The sequence below is a fragment of the Physeter macrocephalus genome, chromosome 4, assembly GCF_002837175.3.
Source record: "Physeter macrocephalus isolate SW-GA chromosome 4, ASM283717v5, whole genome shotgun sequence".
NCBI lineage: Eukaryota > Metazoa > Chordata > Mammalia > Artiodactyla > Physeteridae > Physeter > Physeter macrocephalus.
In genome coordinates, this window is record NC_041217.1 from 118,184,085 (window position 1) to 118,210,647 (window position 26,563).

The window sequence follows — 26,563 nt, forward strand, 5'->3', positions numbered from 1 at the left end:
AGGTCATGGAAGCAACCTAAATGCCCATCGACAGACGAATGGATAAAGAAGATGTGGTACATATATACAATGGAATATTACTCAGCCTAAAAAGGAACGAAATTGGGTCATTTGTAGAGACGTGGATGGATCTAGAAACTGTCATACAGAGTGAAATAAGTCAGAAAGAGGAAAAACAAATATTGTATATTAACGCATATATGTGGAATCTACAAAAATGGTACAGATGAACTGGTTTGCAGGGCAGAAATAGAGACACAGATATAGAGGACAAACGTATGGACACCATGAGGGGAAAGTGGTGGAGCGGGGGTGGGGTGTGATTAATTGGGAGATTGGGATTGACATATATACACTAATAATGTATAAAATGGATAACTAATAAGAATCTGCTGTATAAAAATTAAAATTTTTTTAAAAAAGAATGCATACTAAAATCTCTAATGTAACCATTAAAATAATAATAAAAGAATGTAAAACTTCCAAGCTAACAGAGAGAAAAAGTGGAATGGTAAACAAACAAATAAACTCAATCCAAAAGAAGGGACGATAAATAGGAACATGGAACAAGCAGGACTAAAAGAAAGCACTTAATATAATAATAATTTTCAACCCAACTATGTGCGTGATTACATTAAAAGTAAGTGAACTAAATGCTCCAGTTAACAGACAAAAGTAGTCAAATCCAATAATATGCTGTATATATAAGAAACACATTTAAACATATAGATATAGAAACGTGGGAACTAAAAAGATTTTTTTTTAAGATATGCTAAGCAAACACTAACCAAAAGAAAGCTCGTGTGGCTTTATTAATATCAAAGTAGAACTTATGGCAAAAATTCTTATTTGGTGTATGGGGAGTCAATTTGTAATGTCAAAAGGTTCAATTCATCAGGAAGATATAACAACTCCAAATTTCAAATTTCTTTAACATTGTTCCGAATATGTAAAGGCAAAACTGACAGAAGTACAAGAAGAAAAAGACAAATCTACAATCATAGCATGGGATGTGAACACACATCTCAGAAACCTATACAACAAATAAGACAAAACAAACCGGTGAAGATATAGAAAATCTGAAGAACATAAACAGTAAACTTGGCCAAAAAAACATATAGAACTTTGTATCCATCAACCAGAGAATACACATTTGAAAGTGCATAGCAAACATGGGCCATATGCTATGAAACCAAAAAAGTCTCAACACATTTGAAGTACTGAAATCAGAGTATATTCTTTGCTCACAATGCAATGAAGCTAAAAATCAGTAACAAAATAATGGCTAGAAAATCCACAGTAGAAATTAGAAAATACTCTTATCTGAATGATAATAAAATGATTTCATATAAAATTGTAAGATGCAATAAAAATAATGCTTAAAGCGAAATTTATTATTTAAATATGTATATTACAATCGATTAAAGCTGAGAATCAGTGAATAAAGCACCCCATTTCAAGAAATCATTTTTAAAAATCAGCAAACTTGGGCTTCCCTGGTGGCGCAGTGGTTGAGAATCCGCCTGCCGATGCAGGGGACACGGGTTCGTGCCCCGGTCCGGGAAGATCCCACATGCCGTGGAGCGGCTGGGCCCGTGAGCCATGGCCGCTGAGCCTGCGCGTCCGGAGCCTGTGCTCCGCAACGGGAGAGGCCACAACAGTGAGAGGCCCGCGTACAGCAAAAAAAATAAAAATAAAAAATAAATAAAATAAAATAAAAATCAGCAAACTTAAAGTAGAAGAAAATGGAAAAAGATAAGAGCAGAAATGAGTAAAGAAAAAACAACAATACAATACAGAGGATCAACCCAGGGAAATGTTAAGAAGATTAATAAAATTGATAAACCCTTGGAATGATTGATTAGGAAGAAACCAATGTCAGAAATTTTTAAAGGGGACATCTCTACAGATCATACAGAGGTTAAACATATAAGAAGAAGATATTTTGAACAAATTTATGCTAAGAATCTTGAACATTTAGATGAAGGGGGCAAATTCTAGAAAACTTTACCTCTCCAAAACTTCCACAAAATGAAATAGAAAATCTGAAGTCTTAAACTATTAAATAATTATAATGTATAATTTAAAACTTTACCACAAAGAGAACACCAGATCTTGAAAGCGTCACCAAGTAATTCTACCAGAAATTTAAACAAGAAACAATGCTGATCATACACAAACATCTCCAGAGAATAGAAAAGGAGAAAACATTTTCTAACTCACTTTAAGCATAACTTTAATAACCAAAGCCTGAGATGGACTTTGTGAGAAAGGAAAATTTGAAGTCTATCTCACTCATGCATGAACAGAGGTAAAAAGCCTAAAAAAAATTAGCAAACCAAACATAGCAATATACAAAAAGATTAATCCATTTTGATCCAATTAGGCTTATTCCAGAAACACATGGTTGTTTAACATCTTTTTAAAATGTTATTCACCACATTAACAGAATTAAGGAGGAAATACATATGATTTTAATACATGTAAGAATGCTTAAATAAAATTCAATATCCACTGATGATTAAAACGCTTAGCAAAATAGAAATAAGAGGAAAATTCCTTAAAACTATATCTTTTTTAAAAAAGACTACTGCAAAACCAACACATATTGATGAAATTTTGAAAGCTTTCTCTTTAAAATCAACATCTTGGGAGGGAGGGAGACGCAAGAGGGAAGAGATATGGGAACATATGTATATGTATAACTGATTCACTTTGTTGTAAAGCAGAAACTAACACACCATTGTAAAGCAACTATACTCCAATAAAGATGTTAAAAAAAAAATAAAAATTAAAAAAAAAAAAGACTACTGCAAACCCAACACATATTGATGAAATTTTGAAACCTTTCTCTTTAAAATCAACATCTTGTTCCTAGCCAGTACAATCAGGTAAGAAAATGATATAAAAGATAAAATAATTAAAAAGAAGAAATAAAAGTGTCATTTTTAGCAGATGATAGTACTATGGATGTAGAAATCAAAAAAATCTAGATAAATGGCAATAAGTGTGTTTAGCAAGATTGCTGGATAAAAGAAAATCAATATACAAACATGAATTGCATGTTTATATACCAGCTCTAAACAAAATGAATTTTTTCATAATAACATCAAAAATACTCAAGAATATCTAAAAATAAGTGCCTAAGAATAATTCTTTAAAAGATGTGAAAGATCTCTATGTAGAAAACAATAGAATATTACTGAGAGAATTTAAAGACAATAATACTTGAAGCTATATACCATATTCATAGGTTGGAAAATCCAATCTGTAAAAACATCGGTTCTTGCCAAACAGGTCTACACAGAGTTAATGAAGGTTGAAAAGAGAATGTTTTACGCTTTACTAAAGCATAGGATACAAATACATCATTTGTATACATCATATCAAATACATACATTTTTAGAGTACGGTTTGATGACTTCTATAATCACCGCCCCTATCAGTACCCCCATGTCCCGTGCAGTTCATTTCCCCCACCAATCTCCTCTACTCTCTACTCCAGTCAAACACTGATTTGATATTTGTCACTACAGAGTAGTTGTGGTTGTTCTAAAACTTCTTATAAATGGAGTTGCACAGTATGTCCTCTTTTGTGTCTGGCTTCTTCTGCTCAGCGCACTATTTTTGAGATGCACCCATGTTGTTGGGTGTATCATTAGCTCCCTCCTTTTCAATGCCTGGTAGTTTTACAATGTACAAACATATTGGTTTTTTCTAGTTTTGAGCAATTATGAATAAAGTGCTATAAATATTCATTTACAACTCTTTCATGGACATATATTTTCATTTCTCTAGGATAAACACCTAGGAGTGAAATTTCTGAGGATTCAATGCAGTCTTAAAAACCACAAATAAAATTCCTTAGTTTTTGTGGAATTTGATGAGCTAATTCTAAAATTCAAAAGGATATATAAAGGGTTAGACTTAGTCTTAAAATAACAACAGGTAGAAGTGCTGGCTCTATCAGAAATAAAGACATTATAAAACTTATTATAAAAACACTACAGTGCAGTGTTGATGTAAAAATAGTCAAGCAAATCTATGGGATTTAACAAAAAGGCCCAGAAATAGACCCAAACACATATGAACACTTGGTGTATGACCAAGGTGCCCCTGTTGGGTGTGAATGGAGGGACACTCTTTTTAATGAGTGGTGCCAGGAAAACTGAGTACCAAATTGGGGGAGGGGCGATGGATACTTTATTTCACATCAAACAGAAATAAAAAATTTGAAATGGTTTTTAAATCTAAATTTGAAGGGCAAAATAATACAGTTTCTGAAAGTTAATATACTAAAATATTTTCAAGAAATCTGGGTAATCAAAGACTTCTTAAGAAGAGATTTTTTAAAAGCATTAACTATAAATAGGAGTAATAAACTGAGCTGTATTAAAATTGTTTTGTTCATCAAAACACACCAGTAAAAGAATAAGGCAAACCAAAAAGTGGGAGAAGATCTCTGTAACACATGTAATTGGAAAATATATATTAATGTACAGAATATATATCAAGAATTTCTACCAAATAAAAAAGGAAAAAGACAGGTAACTCAATTTTTTTAAAATAGGAAAAAGACTGGAATAGGCAGTTCACATAAGAGGAAATTCAAATAGCTAATAAACAGGTGAAAAAATGCTTAACCTTATTCTTATCAGGGAAATGCAAATTAAGATCACAGAGATACCACTAAACACCTACCAAATGGCAAAAATTAAAAGTCTGACAATAGCAACTGTTGTCAAGGATATGGGGCAACAGGAACTCTGGTACGCTTCTAGTGGGAGAGTAATTTGTTTTTGTTTTTGTTTTGCGGTATGCGGGCCTGTCACTGTTGTGGCCTCTCCCGTTGCGGAGCACAGGCTCCGGATGCGCAGGCTCAGCGGCCATGCCTCACGGGCCCAGCCGCTCCGCGGCATGTGGGATCTTCCCGGACCGGGGCACGAACCCGTGTCCCCTACATCGGCAGGTGGGCTCTCAACAACTGTGCCACCAGGGAAGCCCGTGGGAGAGTAATTTGAAACAATCACTTTGGAAAACAGTTTGGTATTATCTACTGCCAGGAAAAATTGTGAAAAATTTTGAACAGGGCAAAAAAAAGTACTGAGTGTCCAGGCTAGTGCCCCTTCTATGTTATCCTGCCTTTCATTGTCTTTGAGCTATTCTACAACTACTTAAGTTGTAGAAACTACTAATAATACAAATGCTTCTTAGCCATATAAATGTAAATGAATTGTGTCTGGTAGAATGCAATGGATGATTGCACCGCATCTACTCAAATTCATTTCAGCATCCCTTGTTGCCTACATATGTGTGGGTCTTTCAATAATCCTTTGAACTAGTTGTAACATCTTATTGGTTCTCTCATTAATTGATGTGTCAAAAGAAATCTCTGACACATGTTCATTTTACATTTGTATCAGAGTAATGATTTTACTTTTTTTAAAAAAGTATTGTTTAACGCCACTAAGGCTGAATATACATTTATCCTATGCCCCAACAATTCCAACCAACAGAAACATGTGCATCTGTGCTCCAAGAGGCAAGTGCAAGAATGTTCATAACATCATTATTTTTAATAGCTAAAAACTAGAAGCACCCCAAATATCCATCCATGGCCAAACGGGTAAGGAAACTGTAGTATATTCGGATAATAAAATGTAGCAAGTGAATGAATAACAGCTACACAGCACAGGAGGGAAGAACCTCAGATAGAAAATGCTGGGAAAAAAGAAGCCAAACAAAAAACAATATTTTACTTTATGACTTCATGTATATGAAATTCAAAACAGATACAAAACTAAACCACAGTGTTTAGAAATATATGTTTAGGTGACAAAACTTCTAGTAATAATTTCTTTGCTTTTCTTTATAAAGTCAAGACAGTGATCTCCTTGGGAGTGAGAGAAGGTAATAGGGGTGCTTCTGGAACCTCAGTGTCAGTAACAATCATGAACATGTCGAATGAAAAAAATGGCACAACGTAAAAGTTGCACATTATGTTTTATTCAGCGGACTTTCTGAGGACTTAGGCCCAGGAGACAGCTCTCAGATAGCTCTGAGTGACAGCTCTTAGGAGGTAAGGGAGGAGCCAAGATATATAGGAGTTTTGAAGCTAAAACCAGGCAGTCAGAACATCAAAAGATTACTGTTAATTAAAGAAAACCAGACATCTCAAGTTAATGATTTGAGCGCTTTTCTATGTATAGGAAGATGAAAAAGTCTGGGCTCACTGAAATCATTCCTTTGATATGTACCACAGCTACTGGGGGCCAGTATGCTGTGTTTTCCATCCTGAGCCTCCTCAGAATGCACTGTTGGGGGATGGCTGCAGTTACTGATGGCTTGATGGTGGGCAGCCTGTTTTCATCCTTGAGTTCCCTCTGGGCTCACCGTCGGGGGTAGCTGTAATGTCATGGCTTGTTGACGGCGCAACATCCTTTGTTTACTGAGATGGCAGGCAACATTTGTCATTAACAAACATTCACTTTATGATAAATCATTAGGCTATTTAATTGTTTTATGCACTTTTCTTAATGTGCATTATCTTTCACAATAAAGAAACATTAAAAAAAAAAAAGACTTCAGGGAGTGAAAAACCCAATAGCCAATTATAGGCAAAAACTATAGTAGTCACTGTATTGTCCAACAAGCAAATTTTCCATATTAATATTCCAAGTCATTAAAGAAATAGCCTTCAGAGACTATTTTCTAATCCCCCAAAGCAGTAGAATACATGCAATAAGCTGCTGAAAGACAGGAAGCCTAACAGACCAGTGCCAGGACTGGGTTTGTTTTTTTTTTCTTAAGAGGCTTTGCCAGGTTCACAAACTGAGTATTTTTAGCCAGAAGTTAAAGTTTAAGCTTTATCCTGCTTCTCTGAAAACAGAAAATCAGCTGCTACTCAAAAGAAATTAACAGCTGCATCTACCTCATTTCAAGGGAAATTGTTTCTTTCCATCTCCCCATAACTTGATACACGTCTGCATGTGTCAGGTGGCAGTGACAGTCCCTTTGTCATCAGCATAGGTGAATGTTTCCTAGGTAACCAAGCCCTCTCCCAGCAGTGCCAGCTCCTTCAATCTGTCTGGGATGAGTTCACCAGGCAGAGTTGGCACCATCCCCGCCCGTGAGGGGATGAAAATTTAGAAAATTCAACCAACCACCCTTGGCTGTTCATGTTTTGATTCATTTGTCAGAGTGTTAGAAGGGCATGTCTGAGGGCACTATGACAAAGGCTGCTCCACATTTACAAGACATCCAATTTCATTCCACCTTGAGGGGAGAAAACGACTGGAGATGAGGGAAGGAGGGGAAAACAGAGAAGAGGGTAGAAAGTATATAAACACCTCTGACAGCCATGCCCTACTCTTCCAACACCCAACATCAGAATACTAACTCCTTTCTTTTCAGGAATAAAAATAATAAAAGTTACTATTTATTGAACACCTACTATGTGTCAAGCACTTTACATCAAATATCTCATTTAATCTTCTTCACATTAGTCCTGACAAGTAGGCAGCTTTGTCTTCATTTTCCAGGAGGAAACAGTAGCTCAGAGAGGTTAAGTGATGTGTCCAAGATCACACCTAGTGAGAAGTCTGACCCACTGCCTGGAGGAAACTGTTATCGTCCCCACAGCCCATTAGGGCAATGATTCACCCAGTCTTTGTAAAAGGCAGCTAATTAACCACAGAACTCCCCGGCTTTGAAATGATATATAAAGTTGCCATGAATGTTACCCCCCAAAAAAGTAACGTAGTAAATAAAATTTCTTACGCTAGAGAAAACTTACACAATAAACTTTATCTATACAAAGTATACAGTCTTACTTCATACTGTTCCTGCCAACAGTCAGTGAGGCAGATATGATTTAGATTATAGACAGGGACACAAAGGTTCAGAACGCTAGCTGCCTGCTCCCAGATCCCAGGGCTGTAAATGGTAGAGTGAGGACCTAACTGACCTGAGTCCCCAATCATTTCACATAGTGAGTGTGCACACACATCACTCAAACAGGTATACATGTTACCAGGGACTACGTGGGTATTTATCATTTATGGAGAAGCCCTCAGTAAATGTTGGCTGTTGCCATTATCAACCCTAATACCTCAGGTAGAAATACACACTCCTTAACTTAGCATACAAAGTTCATCAGTATTTGGTCCCCACCTACCTCTCCAACACCATCTCCAACACTTCAGCCAGGACCAGATATTCGCAGTTCCCCCTGACCATTTTCTCCCTCATCTCCACGCTTTTGTTTTTGCTGTTCCCTCTGTCTAGAATGCTCTCTCGCTTCTCCACCTAGATAATTCCCCTGATCTTCCTAGACGCCTCTTAACTTTGTCAGCCGCTGCTTTCCTGGGGCTCCTGTGGCCGATGCCTGCCTCTGTCAGAGCCCTGGGTGCCCTGTGGTGACTACACTGTGTCACGCTTTTTTCCATTGTCGAGCTCCAGGGTCTTGCTGGCCTCTACCTCCTCACAGAAAGTTCTCAGGAAATGCTGAAAGGGAACGCAGGCAGCCTCAGGTTCTAGGCATAGACCACAGAGGGACAGTTTTTTTCCCAAAGGGATAGAAATCCTCTTCTGTCTTTCTCTATTTCCCTTTACAGCAATCCATGAAAGGCTAAAAAGCAGCTTCTCATAAAATAGTCCATAAAACTGTATGTGGTAATTAAGTGTCACTAGTCCCCAGAGCACCACATGCAGATAAGCAGTCTGAGGGACTGCCTTCCTTTCATATACATTGGGGCTTTCTTTTTCTTTTCTTTCCCTCCCGCCAGGAGAGTTGCGCAAAACAAAAATGTTACAATGATTCCATGTTACTCCTATTTATTTTTAGGCTATGACTTTTCACTACGGCAAGGATGTGCAATTCTTGTCATATCTTCAAAATCTTCCCCTACTGCTCTTCTACCAACCTAATGGGGAAATTGTATGTATCAGACACTCGGCCCAACAAAGCTCAAATCCAAAGGATTGAACCGAGATGAATCAAACCACCTGCCTCTAAAGACAGCCCCAAAGAAAAAGAAGGTGGAGGAGGGACCTTTGCTTTAAGAATATGAGATATGGGAAACCAGGGAATGTAAATGGAATCGTGTAAGCTTAAGGCCAGGCAGTATGGGGTTGAATGCCAACTCTGCCACTGACCATTGAGTGACCTTGGACAGCTCACCTAGGCAGGACCAGCTACATAATTTGCAGGACCCTGTGCAAAATTAAAATGTGGAGCCCCTTGTTCAAAATTATGAAGAATTTTTAGACAGCAACTGCAGAACATTAAATCAAGTGTGGCCCTTCTGAGCATGGGGCTGTGTGATCATACATGTCACATGCCATGAAGCTGTCCCTTCATCTAGCCTCCATGTATCTCAGTTTCCTCCTCTGTAAAACTGACAAAATAATAGCACCCATCTGCAGAGTTGCTGTGAGCATCAAATTAGAAACTCCCATATAATATAAGAAAAAAAAATACTTATAAGACAACCTGTTACATATCAAAAAATATTAGCTCTTGTCATTGTTACTTTTTTGAAAGTCAAGTTAAAAACAGTATAACTAGGGCATTAATATTCAATTACAAAACAATTCTTTACCAACGGATTAACCACAAGGTCCTTTAAATAGCAAACTTCTTTATTTAACTATGATTCAGTTTACAAAAGACTGATGCCTGCAATATTTACTTAAAAAAAAAAAATCTATTAGGCAAAACAAAGTATCTCTAAAAAATAGAAGTGAACCCAAGACAGAAAGATGGGCTTCAGACAAAACGGCTTGAGAGACATTTTTATGTACAGTCTATAGGAAAGATCTCCCCCCTCTGCTCCTACCTACCATTCTGACCTGTCTATAGGACAACATTATGTCTAGGACACGGCTGGGGTGAAGAGCAAGGGTTTTGGAGTCAGAACTGCGTTGGACTCCCTGACCCTAGATCCACTAACTCTTTGACCTCAAGCACTTAATTTCTCTAAGCCCACATTTCCTCATTAACAATACAAATTTACAGGGAGATTACAAAACAGAGTCACAGGGGTGTTGAAGCTTTAACTGATAAATATACATATGTGGTGCTTAGCTTGAGGTCTGGAGCTCAGTACTGCCATATAAACAGGTGCCTCAAGGGCAGTAATATGAAACCACACTCTAAGTCAGGTCCAGGAAACAGCAGGCATTTAATGCGCAATGGGCCAGAAGTACCTCACTCGTCCAAAATTACAGTTAATATTACAAGCACTACCTGTTCATCCATATCAGAAAGAACCTAAACTGTGCATTCAATGACCTAAGGGCTCAAAAGATTACTTCTAAACTTAGGATTCCCCAGGCTAAATGAAAATTTCAACACCCGTAGTAGTAGCTTCATTTGCCAACAATATTTTACATTTATTAGCACTTTCAAATGGATTGACGTATTTGCTTATCCAAACTGTAAAGATTTTACAGATGACACACTCTCATTAAAGCATGGACACACAAACTGGGGCCAGTACAAGACCCCAGCCCAGCTCCTTGACTTCAAGGAACATGTATCTTACATGTGACTGACTGTACCACACCCAGGGAGACAAATGACACTGCCAAGTTTTATCTTACAGCTTTCTAGGAGAAATTCTGGCTGTGTAATCATTAAGGCCACCATATTTAGACCAAGCAATGTCCAAATATGTGAATAATGCTGCAATGAACATGCAGGTACAGGTATCTTTTCGAGTTAGTATTTTCATTTCCTACGGATAAATATCCAGAAATGGATTGCTGGATCATATGGCAGTTCTATTTTTAATTTTTTGAGGAACCACCATACTGTTTTCCACAGTGACTATACCACCAAGAGTGCACAAGGGTTCCTTTTTTTCCACATCCTCACCAACACTTGTGATTTCTTATCTTTTTGATAACAGCCATTCTAACAGGCACAGGTGTGAGATGATCATCTCATTACTGTTTTGATTTGAATTTCCCTGATGATTCGTGATGTTGAGCACCTTTTCATGTACCTGTTGGCCATCTATATGTGTTCTTTGGAAAAATGTCTATTCAGATCCTCTGCCCATTTTTTAATTGGATTGTTTGTTTTTGTTTTGCTATCAAGTTATATGAGTTCTTTATATATTTTGTATATTAACCAATCAGACATATGATTTGCAAATATTTTCTCCCAGAATATAACCAGTTAGGCAATGATAGATAAAACACCAAGCTCTGCTATAAACCAGCACACTTACATCTTTGGCACATTTTCATTTCCAGCATTCTATTTGAAATTCTGCCTGTGCAATCACTGTAGCAAAATCATAATGGGGACAAGTAATTTCCAAATACCAACGACAATGACCAGAGTTAATCCAAGGACTCCAAGTACTCTAAAATAAGACAACAGAATATTCTCTCTGACCCAATATCTCCACCACATTTAATGATCTGTTTAAATCCCATCAGCGTGTCCCCATTTCTAAAGGATAAAGTCCATACTACTTTGTAGGACCTACATGGTCCTTCAGGATCTGACTCCAACTATATCATCTCCTCCGGCTCCCAAAACGAACTCAGTGACAGTTATCCACAACTTTTCACTATTCCCCAAAATGACCTGTTCCTTCATGCCACCCTATCTTTGTACCTACTATTCTTTTTGCCTGAAATTATTTAATTAAATCATTCATTCGTTTGTTGACTATACTATGCTAGAAGCTAGATACACAGTGATAAACAAAATAACCATGATTTCTGCCCTTTTAGTCTTTTGACTGACAGGCAAACAAACAAATAAGCATGTATTCATATATTAAGGAAGTGTTATGCACACAATAAACAGGGAAGCATAATAGGGAATATCAGGAAGAGTTCTATCTCATTGGTATAAATCAGCAAAGGCCTGTCCAAGGCAGTAAACTTTAACTGGGGACATGAAAGGTAGCAAGAAATAGCCTCGAAAAGAACCTGGGGCAAAGTATGGCAGGCAGGGGAATAGCAGCCCAAAGGCTCTGAAGCAGGAAGGAACTTGGCATGGTCCAGAACTGGACGGAATGAAAATAAGCAGGGGACCAAGATGCAGGAGATGATTTCTCAAAAATAAGCAGGAGCAAGGTCATGAACACTGTGAGCCTTAGAAAGGAGTTTAGATTTTATCCAGAGTGAAATGGAAAGCCACCAAAAGGTTTAGATAAGGAAACTGACATGACCTGATTTACTCTTTAAAAGAGCATTTTGGCTTCCCCATGGAGTTATTCCGGGGTACAGGTGAAGAAGGGGAGAGCAGTCAAAAGGGAAAACTGCCTGGCATTCCCCACCCAGTCAGAATGACTGTCTCATGCTCAATTACAAATTCCACCTCCACAAGGAAACTAATTCCACCAGGTCTGACTTGACCTAGTGGGTCTTCTAAATGTATCTGATTCAAAAATCTTCAAAGGCATTCAAAAAATAAATAAATAAACTCAACAAATTTATTTTTTAATTCAGTTTATCTCATCAAAAATCAAGCAATTTTTTTTAAACCTCCACAAGTTCCTTTGAAGTGGGATGATTTGATACTGGAATGGATTTCAATAGTCCTAAGTGATTCTCTGCACTAGGAGGTAGAACACCAAAGTGGGGGGAGGAGGGGGGATTTGTGGCCTTGTGCAACGTTGTTACAGATACAGACCCCGAAGCCAAAGTGCCTGCATTCCAGTCTCACTACTGCCAAAAATGGTTTGGTGACCTTATCTAACCACTCTGTGCCTTGGTTTCCTTATCTGAAAAATAGGCATTAAATGAATCAATAAGTGTAAAGTGTTGAGAATAGTGCCTGGCCCTTACTGCATATAGTAAATGCTAGCTAATAACAATAACTGTAAAATAATATGATCAGACAAATTTTCCACTCACTAGCCCAAGGACCTTGGGCAAAGAACTAAAGTTTTCTGCAAGCCTCAGTGTTTCCTCCCAGGTAAAATAGATATGATAATAATAGTATTTTTCTAATAGGATTGTTGACTGTTAAAGGAAATCATGTATATGCCTTAAATACAGTACCTACAATAAAGTGTTCAAAAAGCTTACGGATATTATTTTATCATTAAGTTATTAAATTATTGTGGGCAAGTTTCAAATAGGTTTGCCCATGCATGACTACAGGAATATTTTCTTTGGCCAAACTCCTGGATTCAAATCCTACCCCCTCCTTTAATAGTGGTACAACCTTGGGGAGGTTACATAGCCCCTCTAAGTAACCTCTCCAAGCTTCAATTTTCTCATCTATATGGGAATGTATAATAGTACCTATTTTATGAGGTACTTGTCAGGATTAAATGAGCTAATACAAAACTATGAAGCCCCGACACAGTAGCTGTAAGTACTCAATAAGTGTAAGCTATTGTTACAATTACTATTATTCACACAGACCCTAATTTCCCTTCAAAAGAAATTAAAATCTTCAGCTTCTATTTTATCTCCATTCCCTTTACCCCTCCTCTCACCCATAGTACTTGGCTTCTCTCTAAATGCTTGATAATAAACTTCCCAAAGGTAAGCGGGAAAAAAGGTCAAACACAGACCTACACAAATCTGGAAAAATATATAGTGAATTTCAATTGTTCCAATACAGAAATCTAGAGTGGTATTTGGTTTGGACGTCATTCCTTTAAGTAAGATTTTAGTATCAAGGGTCCAGGATGGGTGAGAAAAAAACAAACCCTAATTTACCAACAAGTTAGAAGTCACATGCAGAAATCTTGGCCCAGTTCAAGCAATCAACCAGGCCACTAGGGTTAAACAGCATGGCAGAATTAAATAAACATTAAACCAGCCAAGGAACAAATAATTAAGTGACATAAACCAGGGTAGGAGAGAAAGATTCTCTCACTCCCCACTGAAAGAATGTAAGGAAAAATAAATAAGAAAACAGGCGTGAGGTGTCATTGGTTCAGTTATCTGCTGCTGCTGGGGAATGAATTTTCTCCGAGAACTAAGTGAGAAAGAAAGGAAGACATGGTTGAGAAGGTCAGCAATAAAAGAGCGACTAATAGTAAAGTCAGCCTCTAGGCCATGGCAAAGGTGTGTGGGGTGACAACCATGGGCTGTCAGGAACGCCACACCACTGATTTTATACCAGGAGTAGAAAAGACTCACATTTCCCAGAGAAGAATTCTTCCTGTTGGAATGGCTTGTATCACGGGGACTCTGCAAGACAGCTCTATCTGCTTAGCAACAGAGTTCTATAAGGCTGCCCTTGTACAGGGCTGAGATGACTGTTCTTTAGACATAGTCAGCTGAACCTGGTTCTGCTGTCCGTGGGTTCTGCTGTCTTCAGGTTCTGCTGTCCGTGGGTCAAAAATATTCAAAAACACTCAAATTCCAGAAAGTTCCCAAAAGCAAAACTTGAATTTGCCTTGTGCTGGCAACTATTACATTGTATTTACAACTATTTACATAAAATTTACATTGTATTAATTATTATAAGTAATCTAAAGATGATATGAAGCATATGGAAGGATGTGCATAGTCATATGCAAATACTACGCCATTTTATATAAGGGACTTAAGCATTAGATTTTACCTGTGGGGTGCTGGAACCGATCCCCGGCGGACATGTGGATACCTGGATACCAAGGGACAACTGTACTAGCTAATGATTCTGTAACACCTGTACTGGAGAGGGGCTAGGAGGCCAAAGATGAAAGGGGGGAAATCAGAAAAATGGGCTCCACAATAAACAAACGCACATAAATGGAGAGCCAGGAGAAAGAAAAAAATTAGAGATTTATTTTCTTTTTTATGCCAATATGAGCCTATAAGAAGAGATTAAATCAGCAGTTTCCAATGCTTTTTGTTACTTATTAAAATCCCAAACTAGGCTATGAATCAACATAAAAAAAAATAGCTATCATCTTTCACCAGGCTTCATTTTCCCCATTCCTAATCCTTAAATAATGACTTTTAAAATATTAGACTAAATCAATAATTAAGATGGTGAACTCTAGCACTAACGCATTAACTTCCATGACCAAAGCCAGAACAATCTGACTACAGAAGCTGTTTCCTGCACCCCCAGGGCTCCTTGTTAGCCAGCAGAGAAACAGGGGGCACAGAGTGAAAAAGGATTTGACATACAATCAGCAGGAAACAAATTCCTGGTTCATAAATCATCATAAACTGATTTTGAAACTGATTTGAAAGAAACAGAGTTTCTAGACACGCACGAGGGATGCCACCAGTGACGGGTTCATTTCAGATCCAGCCCCTTGCTGCCAGGCACAGAGGCACATGCATTTCAACAGTCAAGGTGGCCTGAGTCCCATAGCATCAGAAAGCTCAGGGTTTAATGAGAACAATGGGGGCAGAAATCAAACAATTACAATGCTTAAAAAGGTAATTAGAATGCACTTGACTTAAATTTCTAGTTAGTTTTGGTTGGAGAATACATGGGTTTGAAGCCTTCCATAACTCAGCAGCTATTTATTGAGCAGGATGTAGTACGGTAGGGCTACTTGAAGTGTGGTTGGTCCACAGATGGGCATCAACAGCATCACCGGGGGGCTTGTTAGAAATGCAAATTCTTGGACCCCAGCCCAGACCTATGGAATCATAAACTCTGGAGGTGGGGCTTAGCAATCTCTGGTGTAACAAGCCCTTCAGGGGGTCCTGGTGCAGTTCAAGTTGAGCAGCATTGTGGTGAGCTTATCTGTGAGAAGCAACAGACTTAGGGATCAAGCTCTGGAGTCTGATTCCAGTCCCACTATGTGACTTTGGGGAGTTACTTATCCCCTCTAGGCTTCAGTCTCCTCTTCCACATGGAGTGCTTGGCTCCATACCCACTAAATATCCCTGACATTCATGACATGGGGCCCCAGGTGTGAGTACCCTCACCGCTCCTGACCCTGGCTCTTACAGTCTACAGTAAGAACTTAACAGTTCAGCATAGGGGTTAACACACTTTATCTGTAAAGAGGAAGACAGTAAATATTTAAGCCTTTGCAGGCCATACAGTCTACATGGCAACTTCTCAACTCTGCCATTACAGCATGAAAGCATACAAAGACACTAAGAAATGAATAAACATGGCTGTATTCCAGTAAAACTTTATTTAGGGATATCAATATTGGAATTTCAGATAGTTTCACATCATTAAATCTTCTTCTTTTGATTTTTTTCAACCATTTTAGAATGCAAAACCCATTCTTAACTAGCACAATATATATATATATATATATATATATATATATATATATAAACAGACAACAGGCCAGATTTGGTCCAAGGGCTGTTAGTTCGCGGACCTTGGTCTAGTGTTCTTGCATATTGTTAAGCAATATGAACCAGTTTCCTCATCTGACAGATGAAAGTAATAATACCCATCCTGCAATCTTGTGGGATAATAAATATCTGTAAAATATCTGGCAGGCTACCTGCCAGAGAGAAGGCACCCGGCGAAGGGTACCTGCTGTCGTTATTACAATGAAATGTTCATCACATGAAAACGTGCTAACACTGGTTCAGGAAGACCAGGTGGAGCCGGGCAGGAGTACAATGCAGAAGTACAGACAAGCAAGATAGAGCTGCAGGTTTACAAACCGATTTGCTCTAAGCACCATTGGACATATGTCTATTAGCATATTGCTGACCTTATAGACACAAATAAACAGTCAAAAAATAAGCAAACTGTAGAAAGGAACTCCAATCACTTCTCTTGACTTGAAAGAAGACATGTGGTTTATTCTGGATGTCTAAATTGCTGCCATATGTGTACCTCCCTCCTAGAGCAAAGGAACTACTCAAATAAAAGTGTATAAAGTCTGTCTCTGATCTCAAAGCCTCCAGGAGTTCACATGACCACATTGAGACCAAAGCGGCACTCTCTTGGGAGAATTTACAGCTGCTCAACATCTGGGGGGCCAATCAGGCTCAGGATATGGAAAAGCTTAGGACTCCATTTCAGATGAAATCTCAAGCGTTCATCAAAGGCTCAAATGTGTATCCCTGAGTCTGGCACTCATTACTTGCTCTTCATTTGCTTTTTCTTTGGGTGCCAAGAGTCTGACGAACAGAGGTGTCCTCCCCTTCTGATCCCTAACCCGTAGGCAATCCTTTCCCCCAGGTCCCCTTACACTGTTCTCATTGCCTCTAAGTTTAGCAGTCTCTTCTGGTGCTAAGGATGACTACCTGCATGAACACGATGTCCTATACAGTAGCCACTATCCACGTTTGGCTGTCAAGCCCTTGAAACATGCCTGGTGTGACTGAGGAACCACATTTTTTATTTCATTTTATTTTCTTTCATTTACATTTAAAACCTGATACTCGCTACAACTCTTGGAAAACTTTTAAGCATCTCTGGAGCAACTTAGACATGTGAATCTACTTTTCTCAATTATACATTTTATAAAATCTAAATAGAGATCAAGTATTTGTGATGAAAATTTAGCATCCGAATTGAAATATGCTGTAATGGCAAAATATATACAGAATTTTGAAGACTCATGAAAAAAGAATATAAATAGCTCATTCGTAAGTTGATATTGATTACATATTGACACGAAAATGTTGTGGATATATTGTGCTAAATAAAATATATTATTAAGTAAATTCTGCCTACTTCTTTTTGCTTTTTTATTTTTTTATTTTTTTTTTTGCTTTCTTTTTAATGTGGCTCTTAGAAACGTAAAATTACCTAAGTGGCCCACATTGTATTTCTCCTGGACTGCACTGTTACAGAGCATTAAATAAAGGTATTATTGTCCTTACTCAAACTCATCACAAAGCTGGAATCAGACTCAGAGTCTGTGTAGCTCTGACCTCTGCAAGCCACAGTCCTCTTCCTGCCCACACCGTAGAGAACAGCCCTTCTTTCCTGGTTACCATTTTCCCTGATTGGTAAGGCAAGCCCTTCACAGAGAGAGACTTTCACATCTCTTTCTTTAGTCAGGCACACAGTTGGGGCCAAGAATAACAAACAACAATACCAGGAATCGTAGCCCTGCTCTCCACAGGTGGGTATTCCACTTGTCCCAAGGAGGAGAATTGTCCCAGGACAGTCGCTTGATCATTCCAATCCTTAAAATCTAAGATGAGCTCCACATGCACATTTTAATCGCACATTATGAACCATTCCCATGCAGGACATACACGTTTTACTTCCAATTCCCTTGTGACCATGATCTTCTCAGAGCAAGATGCAAATAGAGTTTTCATAACTGACCAAAGTTTTTATTTTGTGTCTGGTAAATGCACAGCTAATAAATTCCCTAGGAAACACAACAGTCTTTGAAATTAGAGAGAAATCCCTTCCAGAAAAGGCTTTTACATGCAAGAGTTTTCAAACCTCAATAAATACTAAGATATGATTGAATGAATGTGGGCACACATTTCTATTTATATTTACTATGTATATGTAGAGACACACATTTTTTTACACAAACACTAGACTGACTTAAGTACAGGACCTCTCTTTTCCTGGCCCCTGAGCATCTCTTTAGGAGTTAACTTTCCCCCAGTCTCCCATGTACCAGAAGTTGTGAGTCTCCACCCCTCCACATCACACAGGAAATGAGAGACAGGCCTGGAGACACGGGGTGTGGGCAAAGGCTCTCTGAAAATGTTACCTTCCCCAAGGCTGCTGTTTATTGAAGTCCCTGGATGCCCTAGGCCAAGGTCTTTGATTTAGTGACTTTAAATCAAGTTAAAATCAGAAGCAGGGCCTACTCTTAATTCTTGAGTTGAGGAAGAAAGAAAACAACAGTGAAAGCACAGATAATCTCTACACCACATTTGAGCCATTTTCTTTACCTTCCTGCTGACACACCTTGACAAAGCTGGTAACGAGGAAAGGAATTAACCAATTTGGAGTTTAGCTCCTCTCTCTTTCCAGGCTCTGGTGGAAGTGCTAATCGGCAGTAAAACGCATAAAAAGTGTACATCAGAGTGGCCAGGGACCAACAAGATCTGGATAATCCATAAACTGAACAATGACCCTTTTAATAACCAGGATCTAACTGCAGCTTTCTGTAATGGGATCCTGGTAGCACTTGTAAATCTACTCTGTTCAATTAGAAAAATGCCTTTCTCCACTTTTCCCGGAATCCAGGAAATAGAGAACTCATCCAATTCCCAACCCTCAGGCATAAGCATGTGTTAAATTCTCACAAACAGCTGAATATGTTCCTCCTGGGGAGGAGATATCATAACTTTCCCCAGTCATCTGCTGGAAAGCTTAATGGGTTCCCTCTGCTTGCCTCAAATCTAAACTTTTCTTCTCCCACCGGTCCCCAAGATAGGTTTCCTTGATTCAAGCTGTTATCTAATTATTAATGATACCAATAATAGTTTTGCCACATGTGTACAGCGCATTCTGCTTTACAAAGTGCATTCACGAACTTTATCTCTTTTGGATTCCAACACCGCCTCGGGGGGATGCTGGCTGGGAAGCCTGAAGCTTATATAATCTGTGGGTCTCTCTAAGAAAATGAATATAAATTATAAATACAAACATGCCAGAACCTCTTCCCAGAGCCTTGAAGGGGCCCTGAAGCTTAGCCTAAGGGTAAATCTAACTCTATCACTCCTCTCCTTCACTCCCACCTTCAAAGGGACATGGGGGTTTCTCAGGAAAGGGGGCTGTGGTCATGTGACTTGCACAGGATAAAAAGGCTGTTAGTGTCAGAGGCAGACTTAGAACCTTCTTATTTCCCCAGCCTCTGTGGCCCCTCTATATCCTCTAGTTCCTCTGTCACAAAGGAAATTCTGAAGAAGGAACAAATAAAAATAACACAGCTAAAAGAGAGCTCCATCAGGAGATTGTTAGGAAGCTGTCTAGACTCAAAAGATGGCGAAATAAACTCAAAGCCCCTATAAACATTCACTGAATTGGCACTGAAGGTAAAATACACACTACAACACTACCCAGAGCCTGAGTCGACCCCACCTTCACCACTTACTAACCACAGGACCTGGGGCAAGTTAGTTAGCTTCTCGGAACCTCAGTATGTTCATTGGTAATAAAAGTTTACAGGAAATGATACATGTAAAGCACTCAGCCCAGGACCCAGCCTGAACACACTAGGTGTTCAATAAAGAACAACTGTTATTGCTGCTGTTGTTCTCAATTCATCCAAAAAGCAAAGCTTTTACACCAGCAACTCATTCCCCAAAGTGTGCTAGTGGAATTTGCAAAAGCATCTGCTCAGTCACAATAAGCCTAAAAATTAGGCAGGGCAGCTACCGAGCATTCAGCATCCTTTGGGCAGCAGAAAGAAATGTCATAGCAGATTTTTAAACAAAGTGCCTTGTCTATTCTACTTGCTGGGGTTATCGTAGAGTTTCAGGTTTGCAATCTGTGTACCTGTGAAGTTTCTGTGGCTTTCCAGTCTCAGTGAAGCCATATTATTTTCCAATCCTTTGAAACCTCATAGTTTGAGAACCACAAACTGTGGTGTGGATGCTGAGGTTTGTTGTTTGTTTTTTGCTTTTGCGTTTTTTGTTTCTATTAACCCAGGGAACCAAAATGATCATGACAAAAGATAAGTCACTCCTATACTTTTCTTCTTTCTTCTTTCCAGTCCAGGTCTCTCTTCTCCCTCCCTCTAGATTTCAAATTGGCTCCAGATTTTATGAGAAGCCCTAACAGATCTAAAAGAAACAAACTGAGAAGGAACTTAAGGAGAAAACTAACTGATAAACTCTAATCTGCTTGCTTATGCTAGAGTGAAAAATCCACGCATGTCTAAGAAGAATTAGGCTGCTCCTAGAGGAGACCAGGTTAGACGGTTGTCTATAAGTAGCATCTCAAAAAAAATTAAATCACTTATACATTCAACATTTAGGAAACACTTTACTGTGAGTCAGCTAGTTACTATGGATATCGAGCTGAATAACACAAGGCCTTTTCTGCGCCCAAGATTCAATTAGGTAACTACCAACACCGCCACTACTCATATACTCACTAGGTATACCTTTCTTCTCATTGAGTCTGTAATCTTACTTAGGGCAAGAACAGTATTCATTTACATATGCTTAGTAAACACTAGCTGATCAACCTACTAAAGGCCCCTGTGCTATATGAGTTCATAGTAAAACAAAAGAGTTGAGCTAATTTACAGTACAGGGTAATACTTGCTGCTACAGAGACAAGAACCAAACCATGGAGCCACAGAGGAAGCCTGAAGCAGGGGAAGACTTGACCACAGAAGTGATGCTGAAATAGGAGTTGAAAGTAAGTTGAACTCTCAGTGGAGGAAAAGTGATAGCAGAGGGAATTTCCTGCAGAGAAAACAGCATGTACAATTACAACTAATAGCTAATAATTATCAAGGACTTATTATGTGTCAGGTTCTGTTCTGTACAAATGAGCTCATTTATTCCTCATAACCTTAAGAAGTAGGCACTATTTTTGCTCCCATTTCACAGATGAGGAAACTGAGGCTTAGAGATTTCACTGCTGGAACAGGTTGGTCTGACATCAAAGACCAGGCTCTCAATCCCTGTGCTATACTACAAAGGCACAGAGCCACGAAAGGAGGTCCTATATCTGCAGACTTGGAATTCATTTAGATAAGTGTCTAGATCATGAGGAAGGGAGTCGTAGGTGGTAAGGCCAGATACGTGGGCAGGGGCCAGATTCTGAAGGAACTTGAATGCCAAGCTAAATAGCTGGGTTTACCCTGCAGGGCCTGGGGAGCCAAGACAAGCATTTAAGCCTACAAATGGCTTGATCAGCACTGCACTTCTGCACAATAATCTGAGAGTGATGTGGAAGATGGGCGAGATTATGAGGTGCCTGAAGGAAAGGAGGCTATTTCAAAAGACAGACCAAATACTAGGCTCTGGACAAGGCAGAGGTGATAGGGATAGAGAATAATGGGCAGATTTGAGAGATTTCCTGAGACAGAAGTGATGCAGTATGGTGAAGGATTAGGTCTGGGGCAGTGGGGGAAAAGTAAATGAGAAGACACCAAGCCCATAACTTGATATCAACATTCATCAAATTTCCCATCAATCAAGACCAACGTAGGGACGTCCCTGGTGATCCAGTGGTTAAGACTCCGTGCTTCCACTGCAGGGTCACGGGTTTGACCCCTGGTCCAGGAACTAAGGTCCCTCATGCCTTGCGGCACAGCCAAAAAAGAAAAAAAAAAAAGGATCAATGTCATACGAGGACAGGTGACTGGTAGAGAAGATAACAGTAGCTTAGTCATGCACCTACTGTGTTATTGTCTAACTGCTTCAAGTTCCTAAGTACCATCAACCTGGCAAAACCATAATCTTCTTCAAGGCAGAAATAAGTGTCTGTGTCCACATGTTCGCTCAGTTTCCATTTCAGTACTGAATCCAAAAAAAAACCTTAATACAACTCACTAAATATGTGTTAAATATCAAAGGTATACGTGATACTGTTCTCAAAAAAGTACCTGCTGGGCTTCCCTGGTGGCTTACCTGCTGACCAAAGGTAGAAATATTAAAAGAAAATACAAACAGCTTTTTTTATATAAAATACTAAAGTATCTGTAATTTATAAGAGAAGAAAAACAAATGACTTCTATAAATTTAAGCTTTATTTCACTAATAACCAAATAAATACAAATTAACTATCTTTCTTGTCTACCAAATTTCGAAGACTTTTAAAACACCCCATGGAAAGAGACTGATCCTTGACTTGATTAATCACAATGGCACAGCTCCCCAGGAGAGCTGCCTAACCAGGAGCATGGCAAGAAATGAACCTACTAAGACTTGAGGTTGTTTTTTCTGCAGTAAACTAGCCTATCCTAACTAATGTGCAGATATTCCCATTTAACCCCTAGAATAACCCATTGAGGAATGCATGATCATCTCCATTTTAGAAAATGAGGCAGTGAAATCAAGAAACTTGCTTATGGTTACACAATTAGTAAGTGGTGTAGCCATAATTTAAATCCACATATTTCTGGCTTCAAAGCCCATGCAACGTGCAGTAAGTATGTATTCCACAATTAAATGATTACCGAGGTAATCATTATTCTGTTATGAGAACCAGCTCTACACATGGGCAGAATGGGCCCATGCACAATACCTTGAGGGGATATTCTGGATGCCCCCAAAGACCACCATTTGCCGCCATGGTATAGGCTCCTCTTCTTAGCTAGTCAAAGATTCCTATTTAGGGTCACTATTGTTTAGGCAATAATGATACTTTAATCAACCTCTTTGTATCTCGGGATAATAAGATCTACCTCAAAAATCTGCTGAGAAGGGCTTCCCTGGTGGCGCAGTGGCTGAGAGTCCGCCTGTCGATGCAGGGGACACGGGTTCGTGCCCCGGTCCGGGAGGATGCCACATGCCGCAGAGCGGCTAGGCCCGTGAGCCATGGAAAAAAAAAAAAAAAAAAAAAAGTCTGCTGAGAAGAGTAGATTTTGCCCACAGAATAAAGTTGACCCTGACTCAAAAGTTATCCTTCTAAAACACAAGCTTCATCACAGTAAATCATATTCAGTCTTCAAAACACAGCTCCAAAATCATAAGTAGGAACCCTATCCTGATTATCCAATTAGAGGGTTTCATTGCTTTCTCCCTCCATGCTTCTGTTATGCCTTCCACAGACTTATTATTATTCACATTGGAACACATTCATTTACTTTTCTATCCCCCTTACTATACTGTAAGCCAGTGGAGAATGGAGTCAATGGCTTATGCATCTTGTGATACCAACACCAATACGGCAGAAAATATTTCATTAAAAACAACAACAACAGTATATCATTTTACCCTCACAAAACCCTATCAGGCGTTCTACAACTTGGGCAAATTGAGGTTGAAAGTCGCAGTGACTGTCTAAAACCATATGCAGGAGACCAAGCTTGAACTGAATCCAGGTCTCTGTACTCTCCACTCCACCATGCATGGCCTTTCAAAGACAAGGGGAAAAGGCCCACCAGAGGCCATCAAGACATCATTGCACAAAGGTACTTTGTTTCTCAAAGGTGGTAAGGACTCTGAATGGTATTAGGGCATCTTAGAAAGTCATCACCTGGGGAAGTACAGGGAACAGAGTTAAAATATAAAGAAGGTTGGCAGATCTGGGTCTAAATCCAGGCTCACTCTGTCCTTAACCCTGCTCCCTTGGGCAAATCTCTTAAACTCGGGAGTCTCAGCTTCCTCATCTGTAAAATGTGGTTTTAAACAATGATACTCACCTTACAGAGTCTGATGTAAGACCATGAGTTATATTATATGAAATGGGCTGAGGATATAGTAAAGATTAATTAAATTGTAGTTATTATTATATGTGAGGAAAAAATAGCACCTATTGAATGCCTGTGCCACAAAGTATTTTTCATATCTTATGTTATTTCATCCCCACAGCAACCCTGTGGAGTATTACAACCCTGAGGTGCTATTACTTTAATTTTATATTAAGGAAACTGAGACTCAGAGACATTTAAGTAGCTTATCCAAGGTCACGCAGGTAGCACTTGCCAGAGCCTGCATTCAGACCAAGGTCTTTCTGAGTCCAAAGCCTTTGCTCTTTGCAGTTTACCTGTCTGCACCCCAGATTAGTTTCAGCAGAGAAAAAATAAAGGAGGAATCAGATATGCCCCAAATGTCTGAGGTCAGTGTGAGGGGCTGGAAAGGGAAGGAATGGTTGGATCAGATTCATTTGTAGCTTGGGATGCGTATTAAAAATGTTTGGAACATGTGCAAGATGAGGCAGGGGAGAAATCAAAAGGGAAGAAGACAGCCAACAATAAATGTCACGCTCCTCAACTTCTCTTTCAGTTAATAACACAATAAATAGTAGAGATGACTCATCTTCATATTTCAGTCCTTGGGCTAGGAGTCTCCAAGGTAAAAATCCCATATTGTAATACCAAGGTACTATTTCCTCTTGATCTTGCTACCATTATGTCCCAGAAAACGTTCTGAAACCAAACAAAGGAAGTTCAGAAAAATCACAGGAAATACCTCATCTCCTTTACTCTAAGAAATGGAAACAAACTCTACTAGGTTAGTCTCTTACTTGCATCATTAACACCAAGGCATGTTGGAAGAGGATTCAGGTAACTAATACAGCAGTAGATGGCTTCAAATCATCCTACAGAAAAGTAAATGCTCTTTCACAACAGCACAACCAAGAAACTTTGATTTCTGGTGTTTTCCTCTGTTACACACAGCTCTCCCAAACTCGGAACAAATAGGCCTTTGCGTTCCCAGTCAAGGCCCAGGAAACTTTCATGCTGTGAATGTTTTTGATTCATGCAGTCAGGTTAGGCACGAGTAGAAACAGTAGTCAGAAAAACAAACAAACAAACAAACAAACAAACTCCCTATGGAATAAAAAGTTCTCAAGTGAGGCACTCGTACCAAGTTCTCCCACCTGATGCCACAAGTCTGTGAACCCAGAAAGATGCTCAGTCCAGGCTAAGAACACAATTGGAGAAAGAAAACTCAACAAAGAAGGGGTGGCTGAACAGACTCTGATAGGGAGTGAAATAATTTTGTCTGTTTATGAGCTAAAGGAAGGTTTGTCTGTTTAAATTTATAAGCAAAAGGAAGGCTTGAAATTCTCTACTAATAAATACACCCTCTTGTGAACTTTTCCGAAGTAGAACTAACAGCATATAGAGTTAGCAGATCTCACAGAAAACTCATTCCTAAGGGACTACCTGTAAACTCTGAAGTTTCTATCTTCATACGATCAAATGTTCGGTAGAACTTCCCTCTGCACACTCACCCCCATTCAAAGCGCTATACCCCTCAGCACCAATAACCCATGTCCAGCCTTTCCTTTTCTCTGCGTGGCCCCAGAAAGGCCTCAGGCAACAGAGCCGCGGGACTCGCGGGCGCACCCCTCCCCTCCCTGCCATCCCCATTATTCGGCACACAGCCCTGCTCTCCCCTGGAGCCAACAGTCTGCAGCTCCTTCAATGCAGGCGCGAGAAGCAGGAATGGTCGGAAGAGAAGCCGTGCCAGCTGCATGTTTCAGAATCTCCCTCCCTATGCATTTGCCAAACGAACAAAAAGAAAATCAACGCCAGGAAAAGACAACTGCGATGAGGATGCCGTGGGACCGCGGCTGGCTCCACGCCTCTCAGCAGCAAGAGGCTGCCCAACCACGCGTCAAAGCCATAGATGCGAGTCGTTACCTTCAGGATGCAGGCCATGGCGCTCCGCCGGCCCTCCTGCCACCGAGCAGCGGGGCGCCTGGGTCAGGGGCAGTCCAGGCGACAGGCTGGAGGCTGGTACCGCTGCAGGACCGCTCCAGCCCACATTCCCGCAGATCCAAATAAGGGGACCGCGGTGAGAGCTGCGCGGGCACAGGCCCCGCCCCCCGACTCGTGGGCCCGCCCCCGGCCCCGTCCACTGGCTGGCGACCCGCGGGGCCCCGCCCCCGGGTCACGTGCCATCCCGGGCGCCGGCGGCTGCCCCCCGGTGCTTGCTACTTTTTCTTTTCTCTTTTTTTTTCTGTAAACGTTCTGTCGTTCATTGTATATAAAGTCGCTCAACAGCAGGCAGGGATCTGGGTCCCGCTGGGGAGAGAAAGTGGCCTTTTCTTCTCCTCGATTCGGTCTCCCCTAACAGATCAGCGAACTCCTAGCAGACA

General features: G+C 39.8%; 1 protein-coding gene across 2 annotated transcripts in view; it reads right to left on the reverse strand.

Moving 5' to 3' along the window:
• ST6GALNAC3 (ST6 N-acetylgalactosaminide alpha-2,6-sialyltransferase 3) overlaps positions 1-26,166 on the reverse strand; it is a 580,256-nt gene extending 554,090 nt beyond the window's left edge. For both annotated transcript variants that reach the window (XM_028489248.1, XM_024119567.2), the window contains exon 1: positions 26,106-26,166. In XM_028489248.1, coding sequence (XP_028345049.1) covers positions 26,106-26,123 — 18 coding nt within the window. In that variant the 5' untranslated portion in view covers positions 26,124-26,166. The remainder of the gene's footprint in view (positions 1-26,105) is intronic.
• Positions 26,167-26,563: the final 397 nt, after the last annotated feature.